The sequence below is a fragment of the Pan troglodytes genome, chromosome 10 (assembly GCF_028858775.2).
Source record: "Pan troglodytes isolate AG18354 chromosome 10, NHGRI_mPanTro3-v2.0_pri, whole genome shotgun sequence".
In the NCBI taxonomy this organism is placed as follows: domain Eukaryota; kingdom Metazoa; phylum Chordata; class Mammalia; order Primates; family Hominidae; genus Pan; species Pan troglodytes.
The window spans coordinates 9,022,946-9,043,455 of record NC_072408.2 but is presented as its reverse complement, the minus strand read 5'-3'; the positions used below and the strand labels follow the sequence as shown (position 1 = coordinate 9,043,455).

At 47.0% G+C, this 20,510-nt stretch overlaps 1 protein-coding gene and 1 pseudogene across 1 annotated transcript in view; both read left to right on the top strand.

Annotated features, from left to right (window-relative positions):
- CACNA2D4 (calcium voltage-gated channel auxiliary subunit alpha2delta 4) overlaps positions 1-20,510 on the top strand; it is a 129,771-nt gene that overhangs the window by 40,081 nt on the left and 69,180 nt on the right. The window contains exons 16-20 of the mRNA XM_063786224.1: positions 2,219-2,296; positions 3,064-3,144; positions 3,711-3,785; positions 6,764-6,850; positions 7,431-7,502. Coding sequence (XP_063642294.1) covers positions 2,219-2,296; positions 3,064-3,144; positions 3,711-3,785; positions 6,764-6,850; positions 7,431-7,502 — 393 coding nt within the window. The remainder of the gene's footprint in view (positions 1-2,218; positions 2,297-3,063; positions 3,145-3,710; positions 3,786-6,763; positions 6,851-7,430; positions 7,503-20,510) is intronic.
- On the top strand, positions 12,457-20,495 carry LOC100615069 (lysosome-associated membrane glycoprotein 1-like; annotated as a pseudogene).

Below are 20,510 nucleotides of genomic sequence, written 5' to 3'. Positions count from 1 at the left end.
CAACTGAAACCACACTTAAGCATCAGTCTGTGGAAGGGGAAGGGGGATACTTCGCCCCTGTGAGGGAAACTTGCAGGGACTCTTGCCAGAACCCAGAATTCACCTCTCACTGGCCAGAACTCAGTCCCCATGCTGACAAAGGAGGCTGGGAATGCAACGAGGCAATGGTCAGCTTTCTTCTGAGTTGCTCTATGTCCAAAAGCAGTGGCATGCTTACCTCTACCTGTTAATAGTAGACATAAGCCATCTGGCCAAATTTGGGATGAAAAGCTCATTAATCTACTTTAAAGGGGCTCCGCCAACACGGCCATGCTCAGCAGATGTCATCTGACCATCACCGACTGCTGCTGAGAAGAGACGAGCTGGCTGCCTTTGGGCAGGGCTCTCCCTCCCTTGTCCAAGTGTTCATAGGGCCCTGTGTGTCCAGGTTTGATGAGAGAGAGGTGGGTGGGGAGAAGGAGGACAGGAGGGGATCTTCTTTGAGCTGTCTTCCTGTGAACCCTGGCACCTGCACTTCCTCTCCATCACCCGTGCATTCATCTGCCTGCCAGTAGCCAGCCCAGCAGGAGGGGCCAGGGCTCCGGTGCTCCGTGTGGGCCTCCCTCACCTGGGAGTCTTGTGGTCATGCCACCGGAGCTGGAAAGCGAAGGCTTTCAGAACCATGAAATCCGATGAGAGAAGCCGGGCATAGGCCATACCTGCTGAAGGTGGCCTGGAGTGTTGGGTGGGAGTTTGGCAGAAGGTGGGTAGAGGCAACCCCAGGTTCCCTGTGTGCTGCAACTGATGTCAGACGGTGCTAGGATGTCCTTAGCATTCTATGGACAGCCTAACCTTCTGGTGCTCTCTTACCTCCACGCACACAGACGAGGCCACAGTTCACAGTTTGATCTTCACTTTTACACCTGTCCCTCAGTGAGAACCGCCCCCTGCAACCAGTCCCTACATCTCCTCTGTCTTCCTCCTTCCCTCTCCTGTCCCTGACTTAGGAGTCCCTGAAGTTAAGGGTCACCTGCAGGTCTCCCGGACCCACTTCGGAACCCTCTGAGTGGAGGATGTCACTCCCCTGAGCCCAGGGCAGGTGTCCGCCCTTGCAAGGGTATCCAGAAACATGAGTGCAGGGACAGCTGTGACTGGACTTCTCCCAGACTGAGACATGTCCTAGGGAGAGCAGGCCACAGGGGCCTCCAAGAGCCTGGGAGCTGCTCTCTGGGAGCCAGGGACAAGCTGGCTTCATGCATTCCTAACTCAGGAAGGAGACTGGAAAGCCCTCATGCAGCCCATAGAGATGTGTCCAAGCTCAGAAAACAATTAGATGTCATCGTGGTTCACTCTCAGAAAGCCTTACTTCTAACTCTAAATTGAAAACTCAGATGAGGCGAGAGAAAGAGACATGGTGGCCAAAATGTGCTTCCTTCTCCAAGAAAGTCAACTGTGGACTTCCATGACTCAGCAGTCCCCTTTAGTTGATCTCATCCAAGGTCGGACTTACGATACCTCTCTTCCCACATGCTTGTCAGAAGCCTACTTTTGTTATAAAGTGGGGCACACATGCAGAGCCCCTTTCAAGTGGCTGGAGGAGCCGGCACGGCGAGCCCAGCCAGTCAGGGCGGACAGCCGTCTAGAGGTGGCAAGGGTTCTGGCTCTGGGGCTGTGAGTGGAGACCATGTGGGTCTGACCTGTGTGCTAGGAACGGCCCCGAAGCCCACCACAGCTGCACCACGGCCTGCCTTTGCGCTGCAGTTCCTCGGGGTGTGCTTGTGTTTCTGGGTAGCTCTGGGTCAATGTCCTCCCTCTCACCTGTAGCAACCTTAAGTCCATATCAGAGGTTTCTGGAAAGCTCGTGCTGTGCCAAGCCTCTCTGTTTCTGGGCAGGCGCAGATGGGCCTGTTTCCTGGGTTTGTGCTTAACACTCGGCCTGGGCCTCGCTGAGATGAGAGAGCTTAGTGAATGTGCTTGGGGCTGGGTCATGGGGCTCAGGACCCTGCTGAGTGACATCAGCCTGGTCCTGCCCTCCAGTCCACTTCTGGCCCCCAGCGTTCCTGCCAACTCTCCTTTTGCAGAGAAGGGAACCCTCATTTGGGATTTCCTCCTTCCTGTGGGAAGGTGATGCTGGATAATTGATGTGGTGACCGTGGGTTCTCCGCACTGGGTGCTCCGAGTGCGGCAAACCAGTGGCCCTAGGCCGTACCTTCTGACCCCTGTTCTCCCCTCCTGACAGCTCCTCAGCTCGCAGGCTCAGAGCCTGACGCTGCTCACCACTGTGGCCATGCCAGTCTTCAGCAAGAAGAACGAAACGGTGAGTGGCCGCTCCTGGAGACGTTGTAGCAGGGATTAGAACCTGAGGCTTCAGTGCCATCTTTAGACCAGTGATTCTTGACTTGGCTGTGCCTCTGAGCCACCTTGGGAGGGTTTGAATGCAGATTTCCAGGCCTGTCCCAGAGTAGCTACCCCAGACTCTCCTGGTTGGAGGTGGGCTGGTGGTCTGTGCTTTTCCACAGCTTCCCCAGTGACTGCCGGCTGGCTGGGAGTAGCTTCGCTGCTCTGCAGTTGGGACCCCTGCCTTGGGGATATAAGGCTGGAGGGTTGCCCGTCAGCCTTCCTGCAAAGCCATGCTTAATCTGCCAGGTTGTGCAGACTCTAACTTGTCTGTAAAGGCCTCTGGTGAGGGGATTTCTTGAGGCTTCCATCCTCCATCAGGTCAGGAAATGTTTCATTACAGGCTCTGTATGCTTCAGAGCCCCCGTGAGTTATGGTCCCTGAGATCCTGGTAACTTCGCCCTGTGCCGTGAAGATTAATATTTCATTTAACTTTGGATTCCATTTAAATATTACAACTTAAATATTAATACTGGGTATTAATCTTCCTAGCAGCTGGTTTTGCTCCTGGGACCTCGTCTGATAGAGTCTAGATTTTTATTCCCAGCCTAGAATCTAATTGCAGAGGAAGAACCACTTAAAGCCTAAGTGGCTTCCTCTTCCAGGCTCTGGACAGGCCCAGGGTCCAGTCTAACCTTGTACACAGGGAAGCTGGGTCTCCCCCACCCCTTGTGTCTTTCCTTCCAGCGATCCCATGGCATTCTCCTGGGTGTGGTGGGCTCAGATGTGGCCCTGAGAGAGCTGATGAAGCTGGCGCCCCGGTACAAGGTGAGCCTGGGTCTGTTCCCTGTGGGGATCACAGGTTCCCCAGGAGCAAACTCCCTCCCCCGTGATGGGAGCCTCTCTCCAGGCAAGCCAAGCCCAGAGCTGGGATGGGGCCCCTCCATCACCGCCCAAGAAGTGCAGGTGCTGAGCAGGGGAGCAGCAACTGGTGCCCCTGGGTCCCTTTCCCACCACGAACTATGACTTGCTCTGTGGCCTTCAGTAAGTCCTTTCCCTGCCCAGTGTCTCAGTTTCTCAGTCTGCTCCTCTGTGCCACACAGTCCTGCTGTGAGGGTGAGTGAGATTACATCATCAAAGCACCCAGAACATGTGGTGGTAAAGAAGTCAGGTAATAATATATATGATGACGGTTGCTATAAACAGTCCGGCTTGGAAAGGACTCCTCAATCAATGATGGAAGCATGGCACTGGCTCAGTTATGTTCCTATTGAAAACACTCACTGCTGTGAGCTGCCATCTTTGACCGTCCTGTGGCCCCCAAACCCCTGCCCAACTCCAGATGCCCAGCACAAACAGCAGGCCTAATGCGCCTCCACCCTGGACTCTGGCAGCTTGGAGTGCACGGATACGCCTTTCTGAACACCAACAATGGCTACATCCTCTCCCATCCCGACCTCCGGCCCCTGGTAGGTACAGATCTTCTTTGCCTTGGGATCCTTACTGTATGGGATTTGGGGGTAATTCACAAAAACGATTAAAACAACAAACACACATTGGGCTCCATTTAGGAACCCAGTGGGTAATATGAGAAAAAAAATGTATTCGAGTCATGGTCCCTGTTTTCAAGTTGTTTAGATTCTGTCAGAAGAGACAAGGCAAAAACATGTGAAATGACTGATGAGTGGGCCAGAGAGCACGTAATGAAGTGTGCAGTTTTGAGACTAAAGAGCCCGCAGGGCCATTATTCACATCTGCTTGGAGTCTCTCAGAACTCTGGGGGCCTGCGAAGTTGGGTGAACAAGGAGCTAACCATGGAAATGGCAGGGGAGCCCTCTCCTGAGCAGCACAGCTTAGGATGCATTCCTGAGTGCTCCTGGCCCTCCCAGCCCTCTTCACTGTGACGCAGAGGCTGGGGTATTTTCACATGAGTTCAACTGAGCCTCTGATGGCTGAGGAAGAAAGTTGCATTGTCTTATCTGAAAGCTCTGCCTCCAGGAGCTAGTCATGCACTCGAGTACTATGCAGCAATAATGACCACAGCTCTCAGTGTGGCTGTTGGGACGGCGGGAGCTAAAGTCCTAGGAGAATCGTAGCCCTTTGCCCTCTACCAGTCTTATGGTGAATAACAGATGGCAACAGAGGACAGACAGCAGAGCACCTTCCGGAGAACTTAGGGCCTCATCTGCCCAGGTGTCATTTGGAGAGGTCAGTCTAAGCCACACTCCATTCATTCCATTTGGTTCAAATAGACACTGAATATCTGCAAGGCAATGATTAACTATTTAAGGCAAACTCTAGGGGTTCTGAATAGAGAGAGATCAGGGCACACTGGAAGCCACTCTGTTCATGCTGTCTTCCAAATCAGGCTCTGCTGGGCAAGCATCTGAACCCATAACATGTCACTCCCTTGTACCAAGGGGTTCTGCGGGGGACAGCCCCAGTGCCAGCAGAATGACTCACTAGGGAAATAATATGCTGATTCTGGAGCTGACTTGTAGAATTGAGGGGTACTGATCATAAACTGCCTGTTACCATCTATGTACTCTAGACGAATATAAGGCTTCAACCAGTGGATTCACACTGTGGGCCTCCTCATGCCTGACCTCACGATGCAGTGAAGAATGCTATAAACAGAGGCTTGTACTCTAATTAGGAAAACTAGACTTACACAAATGAAACAATTAGGGAATAATACCACACAGGACACGATTACAAAACAAAAGATATAGCAAAGCCAAAGTCATGAGTTATCTGAGGAAAGCACTATCAGGAAAACAATAGTTACGTTTGAAAAAGAAAAAATAACGAGGATATGCCCAGTAATAAATTAAAAGAGCCATGCCATTGGACTGAAATCTTTCTATGTCAGTGCCCCATGTAGGAGTATTTAATGGAGTAGAATTGCAGTTTTAAAATGAGGAGCTACAGATGATCTTCAGGCTTTGTCAGGATTTAGGAAATGGCAATGGAATGTTGAGCCCCACCCAAAGGAAACAGATCCCATGTAAAAGATGGCAGGACAGGGCTGTTTGATGAGTATGGTCATTAATAAGACCAAGAAGCATGATCCAGGCATGGGAAAGGAGGGAAAGAGGGGAAAGGGGATCCTACAGATCCCCTGAACAGGCAAGAAATCAGCACGACACTTCCCCGAAAAAAGTGAACAAACAAAAAACTGGCGGAAGCAAGATACACAGTGATAGGGGACCGGAGCTGTCCAGGCATCTGCTGGGGACCTCATTTGGCTCAAAGCAGACATGTTAATTAATCCTTAATTTACCTCAATGATAAACTATCCTCTTTGCTTTTTTGATTGGGGTTAATAAACTAAACCCGGGAAGTGCTGCAGACCTAATCATAGATAACTTGGTGACATCTGTCTTGGCTTCAGAGAGAGAGAAGTCAGGGCCAGAAAATAATAACACTCAGCATGTTGATTAATGGCTGTATGTCGAGTTGAAGAGAGGTCTTTATTAAGCACTGATCTGTCCTTGTCTCCGTCCCATTCAAATATTTTATCCCTAAGATGAAAATGCAGAAGGCAGATGCCATAAAGTCTGGAAGGTATGGCTAATACATTAAATGAGAAAATTAGTATTCAGAAAGCAGTCTCCTAAAACAAAGGGGCTGAAACTAGCAAGATGAAATATATTAGGGATGCCTGGAGAGCTCTGCGAAATACTCAGTGCCCAAGCTTACGATTGTGAAGAGGGACCTGACAGTGTGTCCCATGAGGAAGACCAAGGGGACTGAACTGTCTGAAATCTCCGCCTGAACTGCCAGGTCAGTGTGGCTGGCCAGGAAAACAGCAGAACCGCAGGCAGCAGTCAGGGCCCCCTGACGCCTTAGTGCACAGATCACAGCCCACGCCACACTGGTCAGACCCCATTTGGAAGGTTGGCTTTTGTCCTGGGAACTCCATTTTGAGAGTGACATTGAAGACAAAGTACAACATATTCAGAGGGAGCTGAGGCACCTGCACACCGGGCAAACTCAGTTGGAGCAGTGAAGTCTTAGGCGTGACAAGTATCTTTGGAAATCCCAGGGGCTGTCAGGTGGAACACATTCTATGCAGCTCCAGGGGAAAGAAGGAAGATCAGTGGATGAAAGTAACAGGGAGATGGATTTCAGCTTTGTGTGAGGAGGAACTTTCTAACAATTAGGGCTGTCCAAAGCTCCAACAAGCTGACCCACGAGATAGGGAGCTCCCTGCCATGGGGAAGATTCACTCAGAGGCCGTGAGACCATCTGTCATAGATGTCAGTAAGGGGAGCTCTGTATCAGGTGGAAGTTTGCCCAGATAACCTTAAGTAATTACTGGATTGATTGATTTCTAAGGAATCCTTTGCTTTTATGAATATACCTGAAAGGCTTTGTAGAAGAGATAAACTTGAGCAGGACGTATACTGACCACATGTTTTTCTTCCTGACCTGCCCACTCCAGTACAGAGAGGGGAAGAAACTAAAACCCAAACCTAACTACAACAGTGTGGATCTCTCCGAAGTGGAGTGGGAAGACCAGGCTGAATCTGTGAGTGGGGAAAATAGGGGGAAGGGAAGCTAGTTAGGCTCTACATCCAACTAAATGGGTCAGCTGTGTGGCTGTGAGCTTTGAGGTCACTCTGTTCCTGTCAGGCAGAACAGGTTCATCCCAGAGCCTTTCCAAGCTCAAGCCACAAGCAATGCCTAAAATGAGCAATTCTTTTAACAACTATAAAAATATAACAATATCTTCTTGAATCACAAGGACTACTGAGGCTGGATGAGATCATGTGTATAAGCTGCAGATCATGTGTATAAGTTTAGTGATGTTTTAGCCTGGCTTTTGATTGCAATATCTCGTCCTAGAGGAAATTATGTCCCAGCAACTTGGCACTCTATACCCCAATGCATCAGTCCACATGGGAGTGGGATCTTGGTGAATGCCTGGAATTATGAGCTAGATGGAGCTTAGAGTCAGGTCCATCTTCCCTCCTGGTGTCTCTCTCAGAGGAAAAAGGGAAGAAACAAAAGTGTTTCTGGGGATCACCTCTAATCTGGTCTGAAGAATGCCATACTTTCACCATCCCCTGTGAGCCAAGGAACTAATGCCATTGTCTTTCCTCCTGAAGCTGAGAACAGCCATGATCAATAGGGAAACAGGTACTCTCTCGATGGATGTGAAGGTTCCGATGGATAAAGGGGTAAGGAGCTAGAAACAGCCAGGGTGTGGCCTAGGAAGGCATCTTCATTAATTGGGTTTGGAGTAGTGACAAGGGACCTGGACTTAGCCTAATTATAGCTGAAGAGTTGAGTGCTTGCTGCACCTAGAGGGTCATTAGGGAGTATACGCAGGGTGCATTGGCCCTGGAGAAACACCTAGCCAGGGAATGACAGGATTGCTCATGCAATGCTTGGCTTTTGGGAGACCGCTGAGCTGGGGAGAAGGCTGGCCAAGGCATTTACAGCTCTTCTTTCCTCCTTATGCTGCCTGCTACTGGCCCTTTTGTTGTTTATAATGAAAAGGGGGAAAGTGACAGCTGATTTTGTAAATGGTAAGCAGCTCTTGTGAAATGTTATACAGGAAGAGATTGAAATATTCACTATTCCCTACAGCTGATTTTCATCCACTGTCATTCCCAGATAGTTAGGAATCAATACCCTCACTAATCCCATTACTATCTTTACAACCATGTGCATCGTTTATAAAAGATCATTTCATCTTCTCACTTAAAAGGTTCCAATGTGTCTACTGATTCTGCATTGTCCCTTGACATATTTACAAATGTCACCTCCTCCCTCACAGCCACCCCCACCTCCTCCTCCCCTGCCCATCTGCCTCAGCTGAAAGAGCACAGGCATCTGCCTGCAGCAATTAGACCCAAGTTCTTCCGCAACACAGACCTCCATGAAAGCCAAACAAGAAAGCACAGGGAGAGACAAGGAAGCATCCCTTTTAGGCCAGACTGATTTTCACTGGGACCAGTGTCTGATTTTGGTGGCATCTGCCTGGCTTTTTGTAAGCTCTGGGCTGAGAAAGGCCTCCTGCAGGCAGACTGGGCACTATAGTGAGGTCAGACCACCAGTGGCAGCTGTTCCTTCTCCTGATCCAAAAGAACAGAGGCTTCTTCCACAGGCACCCACCTTTATCCCAACCAGATTCCTGCTCACATGCACAGATGAGCTCTCACGTAGCCCAGCACGGCCACAGCACTGAACTGACAATGAAGAATTTAGTATGCTTATGGCACAGGACAGCTTAAAGGTAGATCTGAATGTGGCTATACTGTATCTAATACAGACTGACACATGCAGTGGGTGTGGTTCTCTTCTATCCTTTCCCCCAGTGCCCAGGAATCTCTTGCTGCTTTTATGCTTCTCAGAGCCACTGAGGCAGAGTCCTAACCAAATGCAGCAGGCTGAACTTCTGAAACCTCTGCCCATCCTTTCAAAGTTTGTTCATTGCTACTAATAGACCATCTGGGTTATATATTTGCAATTTCGCAAAGGCTTCCTGATATACGGGTGCTTCAACATAAAGAACGTTCAATGAGGATGATGACGATCATGACCATAATGGACGTTCCATGGCACTTAGGGGTTCATGTCTTACTACTGTTAGTACAGCTAATAATAATGATAGAAACTAACATTTATAAGAAACTGGGCTGGGCGCTGTCAAGTATTCACTCATTGAACACTCACAACCTGAGGGTGGGCCTATCCTATCCCCATTTGACAGATGAGGATATTCAGAGAGGCTAAAAACTTGCCCAGGGTCACCCAGATGATCAACTGCAAAGCCCACGTGTAACTGCTCCGAGATCTCCCATTCGTAACCACTGCTGTAGAAGGCCTTTTCTGTAGGACTGGCCCTGAATTCTCAACTTTCCAGCCTTAAAGGTTTCCCAGAGTTTGCTTTGGCATAGCATTTCTATTCCACCTTGAACACTCATCACCTTCTCCTCTCCCTCTACCCCATTCTATCACCACTCAGCCCTCCTTCATCCTCCATCTCTTCACCCTGACCCCAGGAGCCTGGCAGCCTCCACCCTGTGCAGGGCATTTTGCTGGTGTGGGGCCGCCGAGGCAGTGTCTGGCTCTCACTGCTCTGATGTCTTAGGCTGCCACTCATCCCCAAAGTGGCTGCGTTTTCTTCACTGCCAAAGGCCCTGTCTCCTCCACACAGCTCTCACAGAGCCATCCAACCGCCCCATGGTCGACCTGCCTGCTGATCTATCCCAGCCCTCCCTCTCAGCTCAGTGGTGTGTCTCAACTTACGAGCTTGTTTCTCAGTAGAAACCGTCTCCAGGTCTAGGTCTAGGCTGAGGAAAGCTTTCTAAAAGCCTTGTGGGAATAACTGTTACTGTTCGAGCCATCTCCCGGTACAGGACCGCCTGCCGTGTTGTTTTCTCCAGGGGATTTTATAGGTATCCTTATTTTCCACACGTCAACAGCATGATTTAGGGCAGGACTCACAAACCCAGAAACCTATGGGGCCAAACTTGTATTTGTTAATAAATACGAGTAAGAGAAGCAGACAGGCCTCTGTGCAGGGGGCTCTGGGAACTGTGGCAAATGAGAGAACACACACCATCTGCAGGAGACGGCTAAGACCCATGTTTAAAACGTGTGCAACTAATTCCAAAAATGTTAAAAACACAACCTGGGCCAACATCTAGGATGTTAAACTCGTAAGAAGCCCAGCTTTGGCTGGCGGGCCTCCCATTTGCCACTTTGATGGCAGGGGTTTTGTCCCAAATTGCAGACCAGTAACAGGTGCCACAATTTCTAACCCATCAGCAGCATGCTGGCCAGACACCCTCAGACACAAGTTTAAAAGAAGAAAGCAGAAGAGCAAAGTGTCCTGGAGTCTAACCTAGGAGTCGTTCTGTCATTCTCGTTTTTGATCATTTCAAACAATAATTAGCAATGGGGGAGGGAAGGGGCAGACAGAGTGTTCCTTCCTAGCCTCTGGGTTCTTCCAAATTAACTGCACTGACTGGAGTCCACGCATGAATATGCACACACAGCAGCAGCACACATGTACATACACCAGCAGCACACGTGTATTGTACACACATGCCAGTTGCATACACGTGTACACACACACCAGCAGCACATGTGTACACACACACCAGCAGCACACACGTGTACACACACCAGTAACACACGTGTACACATGCACACACGAGCGGCATACATGTGTACACACATACACCAGCAACACACACGTACACACACCAGCACACACGTGTACACACGCACACATCAGTGGCACACATGTACACACACACCAGCAACACACACATGTACATATGCACACACTAGCAGCACACACGTGTACACACACACCAGCAACATACAGGTGTACACACACACCAGTGGCACACATTTGTACACACACCAGCAGCACATGTGTACACACACATACCAGCAGCACACACATGTACACACACCAGCAACACACGTGTACACATGCACACAACAGCAGCACACGTGTACACACACACCAGCAACACATGTGTACATATGCACACAACAGCAGCACACACGTACACCAGCAACACGTGCGTACACACCACCAGCAACACACACGTATACACACACACCAGCGGCTGGCATGCAGAGCAGCTTCGCCTCGTGTTCCTCCAGTGCCCTTGAATCCCTGCACCCTGGATTTCAAGAACACAGGGCTAGAGTACTCTGTGACGTGCTCTTACACTGTCTTTCTCTCTCTCTCTTCCCCTCACATTTTTGTCCAGCAGAAGGAGTCAGTGTATTAAAGGAGCAGATTGCTCAGATACCTCTTTACTCCCAGCCTCGTCTTCCAGACCTCTCGCGCTCTCTCTTTCTGTTAACAGAATTCACAGACCCCCTCCCAACCCCCCACACCCCTTCTCTCTTCCTTTTACTTCAGCCTTAAAAGGTGATCTCAAAGTTCATTTGAGTAAGGTGTAGCTTGACTAGACTCACCCTTCAGCAGATAACAATTATAAACTCTGAACAAAATACAAAAAACAAAAACGGAAAGGCACTTGAAAGCGACCAAAAGCAGGCAGCAACAACCCTTGAATCAAGAGAACTGCATTGGGTGTGATATGCGTTTTGATGGCTCTTTTTCCCAAAGGGCACTCCCCAGTCTGTCTGGAGCGCAACAGCTAGAATTCAAGCAGAAGGCTGCAAGGTTGTCACCGTGAAGTGTCAGAGAACAGAATTTGCATTTCCAGAGTGTCTGGAAATGAGGAGGGCTAGCCCAGAAGCAGCGAGCCACAGGGAGGCTAGACCCCAAATCTGTTTACAAACTCCTCTGAAATTCCTGGCTGACTCCTGAGCCCTGCAGACACAGGGGAGCCTCGAGGTGCCCCAGTGGAATGCAACACGGAAAGCCGAAAGCAGGATTCCAGAGCAGGATCTCAACACGGGATCTCAGCTCTTGCACGTGTAGTAGGGACAGTTTGGAGTGTGAATCACACAGAGGTGGAGGGGCTCGGTAAACACCTCAGGATTTCCTTTGAAAGCACAGAATAACTACACCTTAGGAGTAAAGACTGTCCCAAGACCAAGAGATTCACCCTAGGCCTAAAGACAAAGCTAAGACAGACCCACCCAAACAGAATGTGAATTCAAGCCTCTATATGCTCAGTTCTTATCAACCCATCATTTAACTACTGCTTAATATAAAAACACCTTCAAAGGAAGACAAGAGTATCTACAGTCTACCCCTCAAATATCCAGTATATAATAAGAATTGTTATGACCCAGCTGTTAGAATTAGAATGACTTTAGTGCAGACATTGTAACTGTGTAAAGGAAAAGATGTTCATAATGAGGGAACAGATGGAGAATCTCGGTGGAGAAATGGTTAGGGCTTGGTCAAAGAACAGAGCCCCTGTGAGTGATAGAATGTAGGATTTTATCGTAGGGATTAGACCTTATGAAACTGTGGGAGCTGGTGATGAAATCTATGGAAAGCTGGTGTCTGCATCCAATGGTGAGCTTGAAGTCATTGTAGGTCAGCATGACCAGCAGTTGGGAAGGAAAGCTGGATGAGATGTGGAAGAAAGCAAGAACGAACTGGAACTCAAGAGGAAAAACAGGAATCCGTGAAAACAAACTGAAACCCACATCTGTCACTCACCAACTCTACCCATCAGGATGGCAGATGACCCACAGACGGAGCCAGTGCCCTCCATGAGGAGCTGCATCCTCACCAGGTTAGGTCTCAGGGAAACTGAAGGAGGAGAGCCAGCAGCAGCAGGTGGCTTTGAATCTGGCTGCAGCCCATGCCAAGAAAGCACGGTGGTAGGTTACAGCAAAGAGTGGCAGAGCCTGGTATTCTGTGTGGACTTCAGTGTGCAAAACGGCTACCGCTGCACTTCTGTCTGCAAATCTCACACACACTTCTCTGTGGCTGACCCTGACTCGAAACCACACCAGGCATTGAGTCTGGAAGTGTAGTTCCAGCTTAGCTGATTTGACACAGTACAAAATCATTATAAGAACCAAACAGGAATTTTTTTCTTGCTTTAGACCTGCTTTTCGATTGTATATATTTAAGGTGCACAACGTGATGCGCACTCGTCCCTCAGCATCCATGGGGATTGGACCAGGACACCCCACAGATACCAAAATCCATGGATGCCCCAGTCCCTTCTATTAAATGGTGTAGATTTATGTGTAATCTACACAGTCTTCCCTAATAGGTTAAATCATCTCCAGATTACTTATAAAACCTAATACAGTGTAATTGCTATATAAATAGCTACACTGTATTGTTTAAGGGATAATGACAGAAAAAGTCTGTACATATTCAGTACAGATGCAACTATCCTTTTTTCTGGAATACTTTTCGATCCACAATTGATCGAATCCAGGGATGTGGAACCTGTGGATATGGAGGGCCAACTGTACTTACCTTGATATACAAAGTGAAGTGAAGGGATGACTACAGTCAAGCAAATTAGCATACCCATCATCTCATATAGTTACCTTTGCTTTAGCGTGTGTGTGGTAAGGACACCTAAACTCTGTGCTCTTGGCCAGTTTCCAGTGTACAATACAATACAATACAATGAACTCTAGTCCTCATGTTGTACATTAGAGCTCTAGCCTTAGTCATCCTAGATAATCACAACATGGTACCTTTTGACCAAAGTTTTCTCATTCCCCACCTCCCACCGTGCCTTCCCCTGCTGCTAGTAACCACCATTTTTCTCTGTTTCTATGTATTCCATTTTTATTTTAGATTCCACATATAAGTGAGATCACGCAGCATTTTTTTCTGTGTCTGGCTAATTTCACGTAGCATAATGTCCTCTAGGTTCATCCATGTTGTAGCAAATGGCAGAATCTCCTTCTTTGTTAAGGCTGAATAATATTCCTTTGTATTTATAAGCACTACAATTTCTTTATGCATCCATCAACAGATACTTCAGTGGTTTCAATATCTTGGCTATCAATGGTGCAATGAACATGGAAGTGCAGGTATCTTTATGAGGTGGTGATGTCCTTTCCCTTGGGTATATACATGGAAGTGGGACTCCTGGGTCACATGGCAGTTCTACTTTTCATTTCTTTAGGCTCCTCCATATTGTTTTCCACAGTGGTTGCACCAACCTACATTCCCACCAACAGTGTACAAAGGTTCCCCTTTCTTCACACCCTTGTCTACACTTATTTCTTGTCTTTTTGGTAGAAGCCATCCTAAGAGGTATGAGGTGGCATCTCATTGTGGTTTGGGCTTGCATTTCTCTGATGATCAATGATGTTGAGCAGCTTTTCAAATATCTGTTGGCCATTTTATGTCTTCTTTTGAGAAAGGTCTATTCAGGTCCATATTTAAATCAGATTATTTGGATGTGTGGGGTGGTGGTGGTGTTTTTTGTTTTTGTTTTTTTTTTTGCTGTTGAGTTGTGTGGGTTCCTTATATATTTTGGATATTATAAAATATTTGCAAACCATATATTTTATAAGATTTTTATGTCCCTTATAAAATGTGCAAATATTTTCTCCCAATCCATAGGTTGCCATTTCATTTTATTGATTGTTTGCTATGCAGAAGGTTTCTAGTCACTTTTTATTTTAGCTGTTGTTTCTTATGCTTCCAAATGAAAACTTTAAAACCAAAAAGTACCATATCTGAAACGAAAGCTTTACTGGATAGGCTTCCCAGCAGGTTGTAGAATAAAGGGACAGTGAACTTAAAGATGGATCAGTAGAAATTATCCAATTTAAAAACCAGGGGGAAAATGGGGAAAAAGACAGAGAAAGAAACAGAACTTCAGCAACCTGTGAGATGGTATCAGGTGGTCTAATTACATGTTCTTGGAGCCCTAGAAGGAAAGGAGAAAAACTCAAGCAGAAAAAAGCGTATTTGAAAAACTAATTGTCAAAAATGTCCTGAATTTGACATAAAACAGCAATCTACAGATCCAAGAATCTCAGCAAACCCCAAGCAGGATAAAAAGACAAAGAGAACCACATCTGGGTACTTCATAGTCCAGCTACTAAAATCCAAAGGTAAGAGAAAATCTTCAAAAAAACTAAAGGAAAAAAGATGCATTACATAAAGGGAAACAATAAGACTGCTGTATATAAGAACCAACAAAATAACATCGTTAAAGTGCCAAGAGAAGAAAAAACTGTCTACTCAAATTCCTGTAGAAAGAGAAAATACACTTCAAAAATAAGGATAATGTCTTCAGTAAGGACATTTTCAGGCCGGGGCAGTAGCTCACACCTGTAATCCCAGCGCTTTGGGAGGCCAAGGAAGGAGGATCACTTGAGCCCAGGAGTTCGTGACCAGCCTGGACAACATAGGGAGACCCCATCTCTACAAAAAAATACAAAAAAAAAAAAAATTAGCCAGGTGTGTGGCATGCACTTGTAGTCCCAGCTACTCAGGAGATTGAGGCGGGAGAATCACTTGAGCCCAGGAGGTTGAGGCTGCAGTGAGCTGTGATCATGCCACTGCACTCCAGCTTGGGCAACAGAGTGAGACTATGTCTCCAAAACAAAACAAAAAAAAGACATTTTCAGATAGAAGGAAACAGAGGTTTCATTATTATCAAGACCAGCAGCAAAAATGCTTCAGAAAATTCTTTAGGCTGAAATAAAGTGACATCAACTGCAGGTCTACAGGACAGAATCAACCATACTGGAAATGATAAATAATGTGGGTTAATAAAAGACTATATTTTATTTATTATCTTAATTTCTCAAAAAGACAACTGACGAAAGCAAAAGTTTTGATGTTGCATTGTGGGGTTTGTAATATATGTAAGTGTAAATTATATGGCAACAATAGCACATAGCAGAGTTATCTCAAAAATTTAAAGTTAATTTGACATTGAAAAAATTAGTCAGTGCAATTTATTACATTAACAGAATAAAAAAGAAAAGATAGAGGGTAATCTCAATAGATGCTAAAAGAGCATTCGACAAAATTTAACTAAGAACAGAAAGAAACTTCTTCCCTCTGATGAAAGGCATCTATGAAAAACCTGGAGCTAACTTTTGATGGTAAAATATTGAACACTCTCACCCTAAAATTGAGAACAAGGCAAGGAGGACTTCTCACCACTTCTATTCAGCCTTGCACTGTAGGTCCCAGCCCCTGCAGTAAGGCAAGAAAACAAAATAAAAGGCACAAAGACAAGGAAGAAGTAAAACTGCCTTCATTCAGGGACAAAATTATTGTTTCCATAGAACATCCCAAGAATCTACAAAACAAACACTAGAACTAATAGGTAAGTTTAGCAAGTTCAGAGAACACGATTTTATAAAAATTAATGTTACTTGCATATATAGCAGCAAACAGAAAATGGAATATTTTTGGCCCAGGAACGCCACCGTCCTTCAGGCCAGCGCCCCGCAACCGCCTCCCCGCGCCCCGGCTCCCCACACCCCGGCTCACCACACCCCGGCTCCCCTCGCGCCTGCCGCCCGGGCTGCATCTGGTGGAGCCCCCGGCTGCCCCTGGTGCTGCTGCTGCTGGGCCTCGTGCGTGGTGCAGCCGCAGTGGATGCTGTGAAAAAGGGCAACGCGACAGCCTGCGTAATGGCCAGCTTCTCCGCTGCCTTCTCGGTGAACTACGACTCTAAGAGTGGCTCTAAGAATGTGACCTTTGACCTGCCATCCAATGCGGAAGTGCTTGACAGTGGCTCTTGCAGTAAAGAGAACACTTCCGACCCCAGGCACGTGATTGTGCTTTGGGGGAAGACAGACACTGACCTTCCATTTCACAAGAAATGCCACACGTGACAGCGTCCTGCTCATGAGTTTTGTTTACAACTTGTCAGACACACACATTTTCCTCAGTGCAAGCTCCAAGGAAATCAAGACTGTGGAATCTCTACCAGATATCAAGGCCCCCAGGTCCGCATGAACAGCGAGACCATCAGGCTCCGCGGTGCCCGGATCCAGGCCTAGATTTCCAACAGCAGCTTCAGCAAGGGAGAGACGCGCCACGAGCAAGACGCGCCTTCCCCGCCACGGCGCCGAGAGCCCCTTCTCCCCTCCGTGGCCAGGTACAGCGTGAGCGGCACCCACGGGACCTGCCTGCCGGCCAGCGCGGGACTGCAGCTGAACCTCACCCAGAGAGGAGGGACCACACGACGGTGACAAGATTGTTCAACATCCACCTGGGCAAGACCTCAGCCAGCGGGAGCGCGGCGCCCACCTGGAGACCCGGGAGCGGCGCGGCGAGGGCAGCACGGTCCTGGGTTTCCAGCTGGGGATGAATGCAGGTTCCAGCCGGATTTTCCTAGGAGGAATCCAGCTGAATACGACTCTTCCTGACCCCAGAGACCCCACTTTTAAAGCTGCCAACGACTCCCTGCGAGCATTGCGGGCAGCCATCGGCAATTCTACAGCCGGAGCGGAGCGTGTCCGCGGCACGAAGGCGTTTTCAATCAACATATTCCCAGTGTGGGGCCAGGCTTTCAAGGTGGAAGGCAACCAGTTCGGATCTGCGGAGGAGCGTCTGCTGAACGAGAATAACACGCGGATCCCCATCGCCGTCGGCGGCGCCCTGGTGGGACTGGGCCTTCTCATCGCCCACCTTGTCGGCAGGAAGAGGAGTCACCCGCACGGAAGCAGGCACAGAGCTGCTGGGGTCTCTGTTCATCCCCCTGGGCTTAGGGTCCTGAGACGGAGGCACACTTTCTGGCAAACATTTCTCAAATGTGCTTCATCAAATGTGATGGTCATCTTGCAGCATTTGCCATACACAGCAGAGTAACTATGGAAATGACGGTGTTAATTTTGCTAACTGGGTTAAATATTTTGCTAACTGGTTAAACATTCGTATTTACCAAAATAGAACTCTAAGGGACAGTGGTAGTGCTTCTCAACATTGGCACTGGGTCCGTTGTCATTCGACTTTAAAATGTCCGGGGTTGGTTTCCTCATTCTTTGCTGCACTCAGATTTAAGCCTTACAAAGGGAAAGTCTCCGGCCTTCACGCTTAGGAGCCTGAAGGTCGGCTCACCGTTAGGCTGACGTGCTCATGAAATTACAAACAGTAGAGAGGGAAAATCCTAAGGCAGAAGAACTCCAAAGATAAACGGGCCTGGCCGCCTTTTAAAGATGAGCTGAAGCACTCCAGACATTTGTCTTTGGACGGGATGGGCCCGGCCACTCACGGCTGGCGGCCACGTTCCAGCGAAGGCACCTGGTGGCATGTCCTCCCGCATTTCCGAAACTCTGCTGCTCAAGGGCTGGCACTTTTTAAAATATGAAAATGGGTGTTTTTTTTTTTTTTTTTGTAAAGTGATTTTCAGTCTTCTGTTGACATTCAGGGTGATCCTGTTTCTGCGCTGTGTACAGTATTAGATAGATATTATCTACTGATGTGTCTGCTGTGGCTTGGGATGGTTCTACACAGGACCAGCTCACATAATGCATTGCCTGTAACAATGCTAACGAAAAGTGTCTTTCTCCAAAAAGAAAGAAAATGAAATATTTTAAAGTTCCAATGACAATAGCATCAAATAACATAAAATACTTAGGAATAAATTTAACAAACGTATATATGACCTCTACACTGAAAACTACAAAACATTGCGGAAAGAATATCAAAGAAAAAAGTAAATATAGAAAGATATAACTCTGTTTATGGGTTAAGATCAGTATTGTTAACACATTCATTCTCCCCAAATTGATTTATAGATTCAACGCAATCCGATCAAAATTTGAACAGACTCCTAGAAACAGACAAGCTGTTTCTAAAATTTATATGAAAATGCAGAGGACCTAGAATAGGCAAAATTATCTTGAAATAGAAGAACAAATTTGGACAATTCACAGTATCTGATTTCAAAACTTACTATAAAGCTACAATAACCAAGCTGGGTGGTATTAACCAAAGAATAGACAAATGGGTCAATGACCTGAATAGAGAACCCAGAAATAGCCCACACATATATTATCAATTGATTTTTCAACCAAGACACCTTGGAGTGTCATTGGAGCAAGGCAATCTTTTCAACAGATGGTCCTAGAACAACTGAATAAATGTATGGGGGAGGGGAAACATTGAGCCATAGCTCACACCACATACAAAAACTAATTGGATGAATCATAACCCTCAGTGTAAAAACTAAAACTGTAAAGCTTTTACAAGAAAAAATAGGGGAAAATCTTCTCAACCTGAGGATATGCAAAGATTTCCTAGGCAAAAACACAGAAAGCACTAAACATGAAATAAAATCTGATAAACTAGACTTCATTGAAAGTAAAAGTTCTGCTCCTCAAAAGGCACCAGTAAGAAAATGAAAAAGCAGACAGACTTGTATCCAAAATACATAAAGAACTCCTACAAAGCAATAACAAAAAGACTAAAGCCAAATAAAAAATGCTCAGAGCACTGAGCAGACACTTCGTAAAGGAAGCTGTGCAAGGATGCTCAACATTAGTCATCAGAGAAATGCAAATCAAAACTACAAGACTTAGCTGGGCACGGTGGCTCATCCCTCTAATCCCAACACTTTGGGAGGCCGAGGTAAGCAGGTCGCTTGAGGCCAGGAGTTCAAGACCAGCCTGGCCAACATAATGAAACCCCGTCTCTACTAAAAATACAAAAATTAGCTGGGCGTGGTGGTGTGTGCCTGTGGTGCCAGCTACTCAAGGGCTAAGGCATGAGAATTGCTTGAACCCGGGAAGCTGAGGCTGCAGTGAGACAGCCTGGCGACAGAGTGAGACTCTGTCAAAACAAAACAAAACAAAAACCAAAAAACTGCAAGATTCTCTATAGTGGCTAAAATTTAAAAGACTAATAACACCAAATACTGGCGGCGCTGTGGAGAAATTGGAACTCTCAGACATTGCTAATAGGAGCATAAAATGGCAAAACACCTTTGGGAAATTGGCAGTTGTCTTATAAAGGTAAACATACATTTACCATGTGATCCAGATTCCATTCCTAGATTTTTACCAAGAGAAATGCAAACACATGTCCCAGGATATTTATGGTAGCTTTATTCATTGTAGCCCCAAAGGAGGAACAACTGAAATATACCAAAATATCCATCAATCGATGAGCGTAGAAGCATACTGGGCTGTGTCCACACACTGCGATACTACTCAGCAGCAGAAAGGAACAAACTACTGGACGGACAGCAATATAGACGGACGCTGAAAACATTATTTTGAACAAAAGAAGCCAGATGCAGTTTTTGTGTGTGTCATACTATAAGAACAGGCAAAACCAATCTGTGGTGACAGAATCCAGAACAGAGTTTGCCTGTGAAGGAGTGGGATGGGATGGACCAGAAGGGGTAGGCAGAGAGACTGGAGAGGCTGTTCTGTACCTTGACAGGTTGGTAATCACAGGGCTGGATACATGTATCGAAGCTAATTAGGTAATACATGGAAGATCTGTGCATCCACCCTTACCTTCAATTAAAAAAAAAAGATAGGCCGATCATGGTGGCTCACGCCTGTAATCCCACCACTTTGGGAGGCCGAGGCAGGCGGATCACCTGAGGTCAGGAGTTTGAGATCATCCTGGCCAACATGGTGAAACCCCATCTCTACTAATAATACAAAAATTAACTGGGTGTGGTGGCGTGTGCCTGTAATCCCAGCTACTCTGTAGGCTGAGGTAGGAGAATTGCTTGAACCCAGGAGGCGGAGGTTGCAATGAGTCAAGATCACGCCATTGCACTCCAGCCTAGGTGACAAGAGGGAGACTCCCTCTCAAAAAAAAA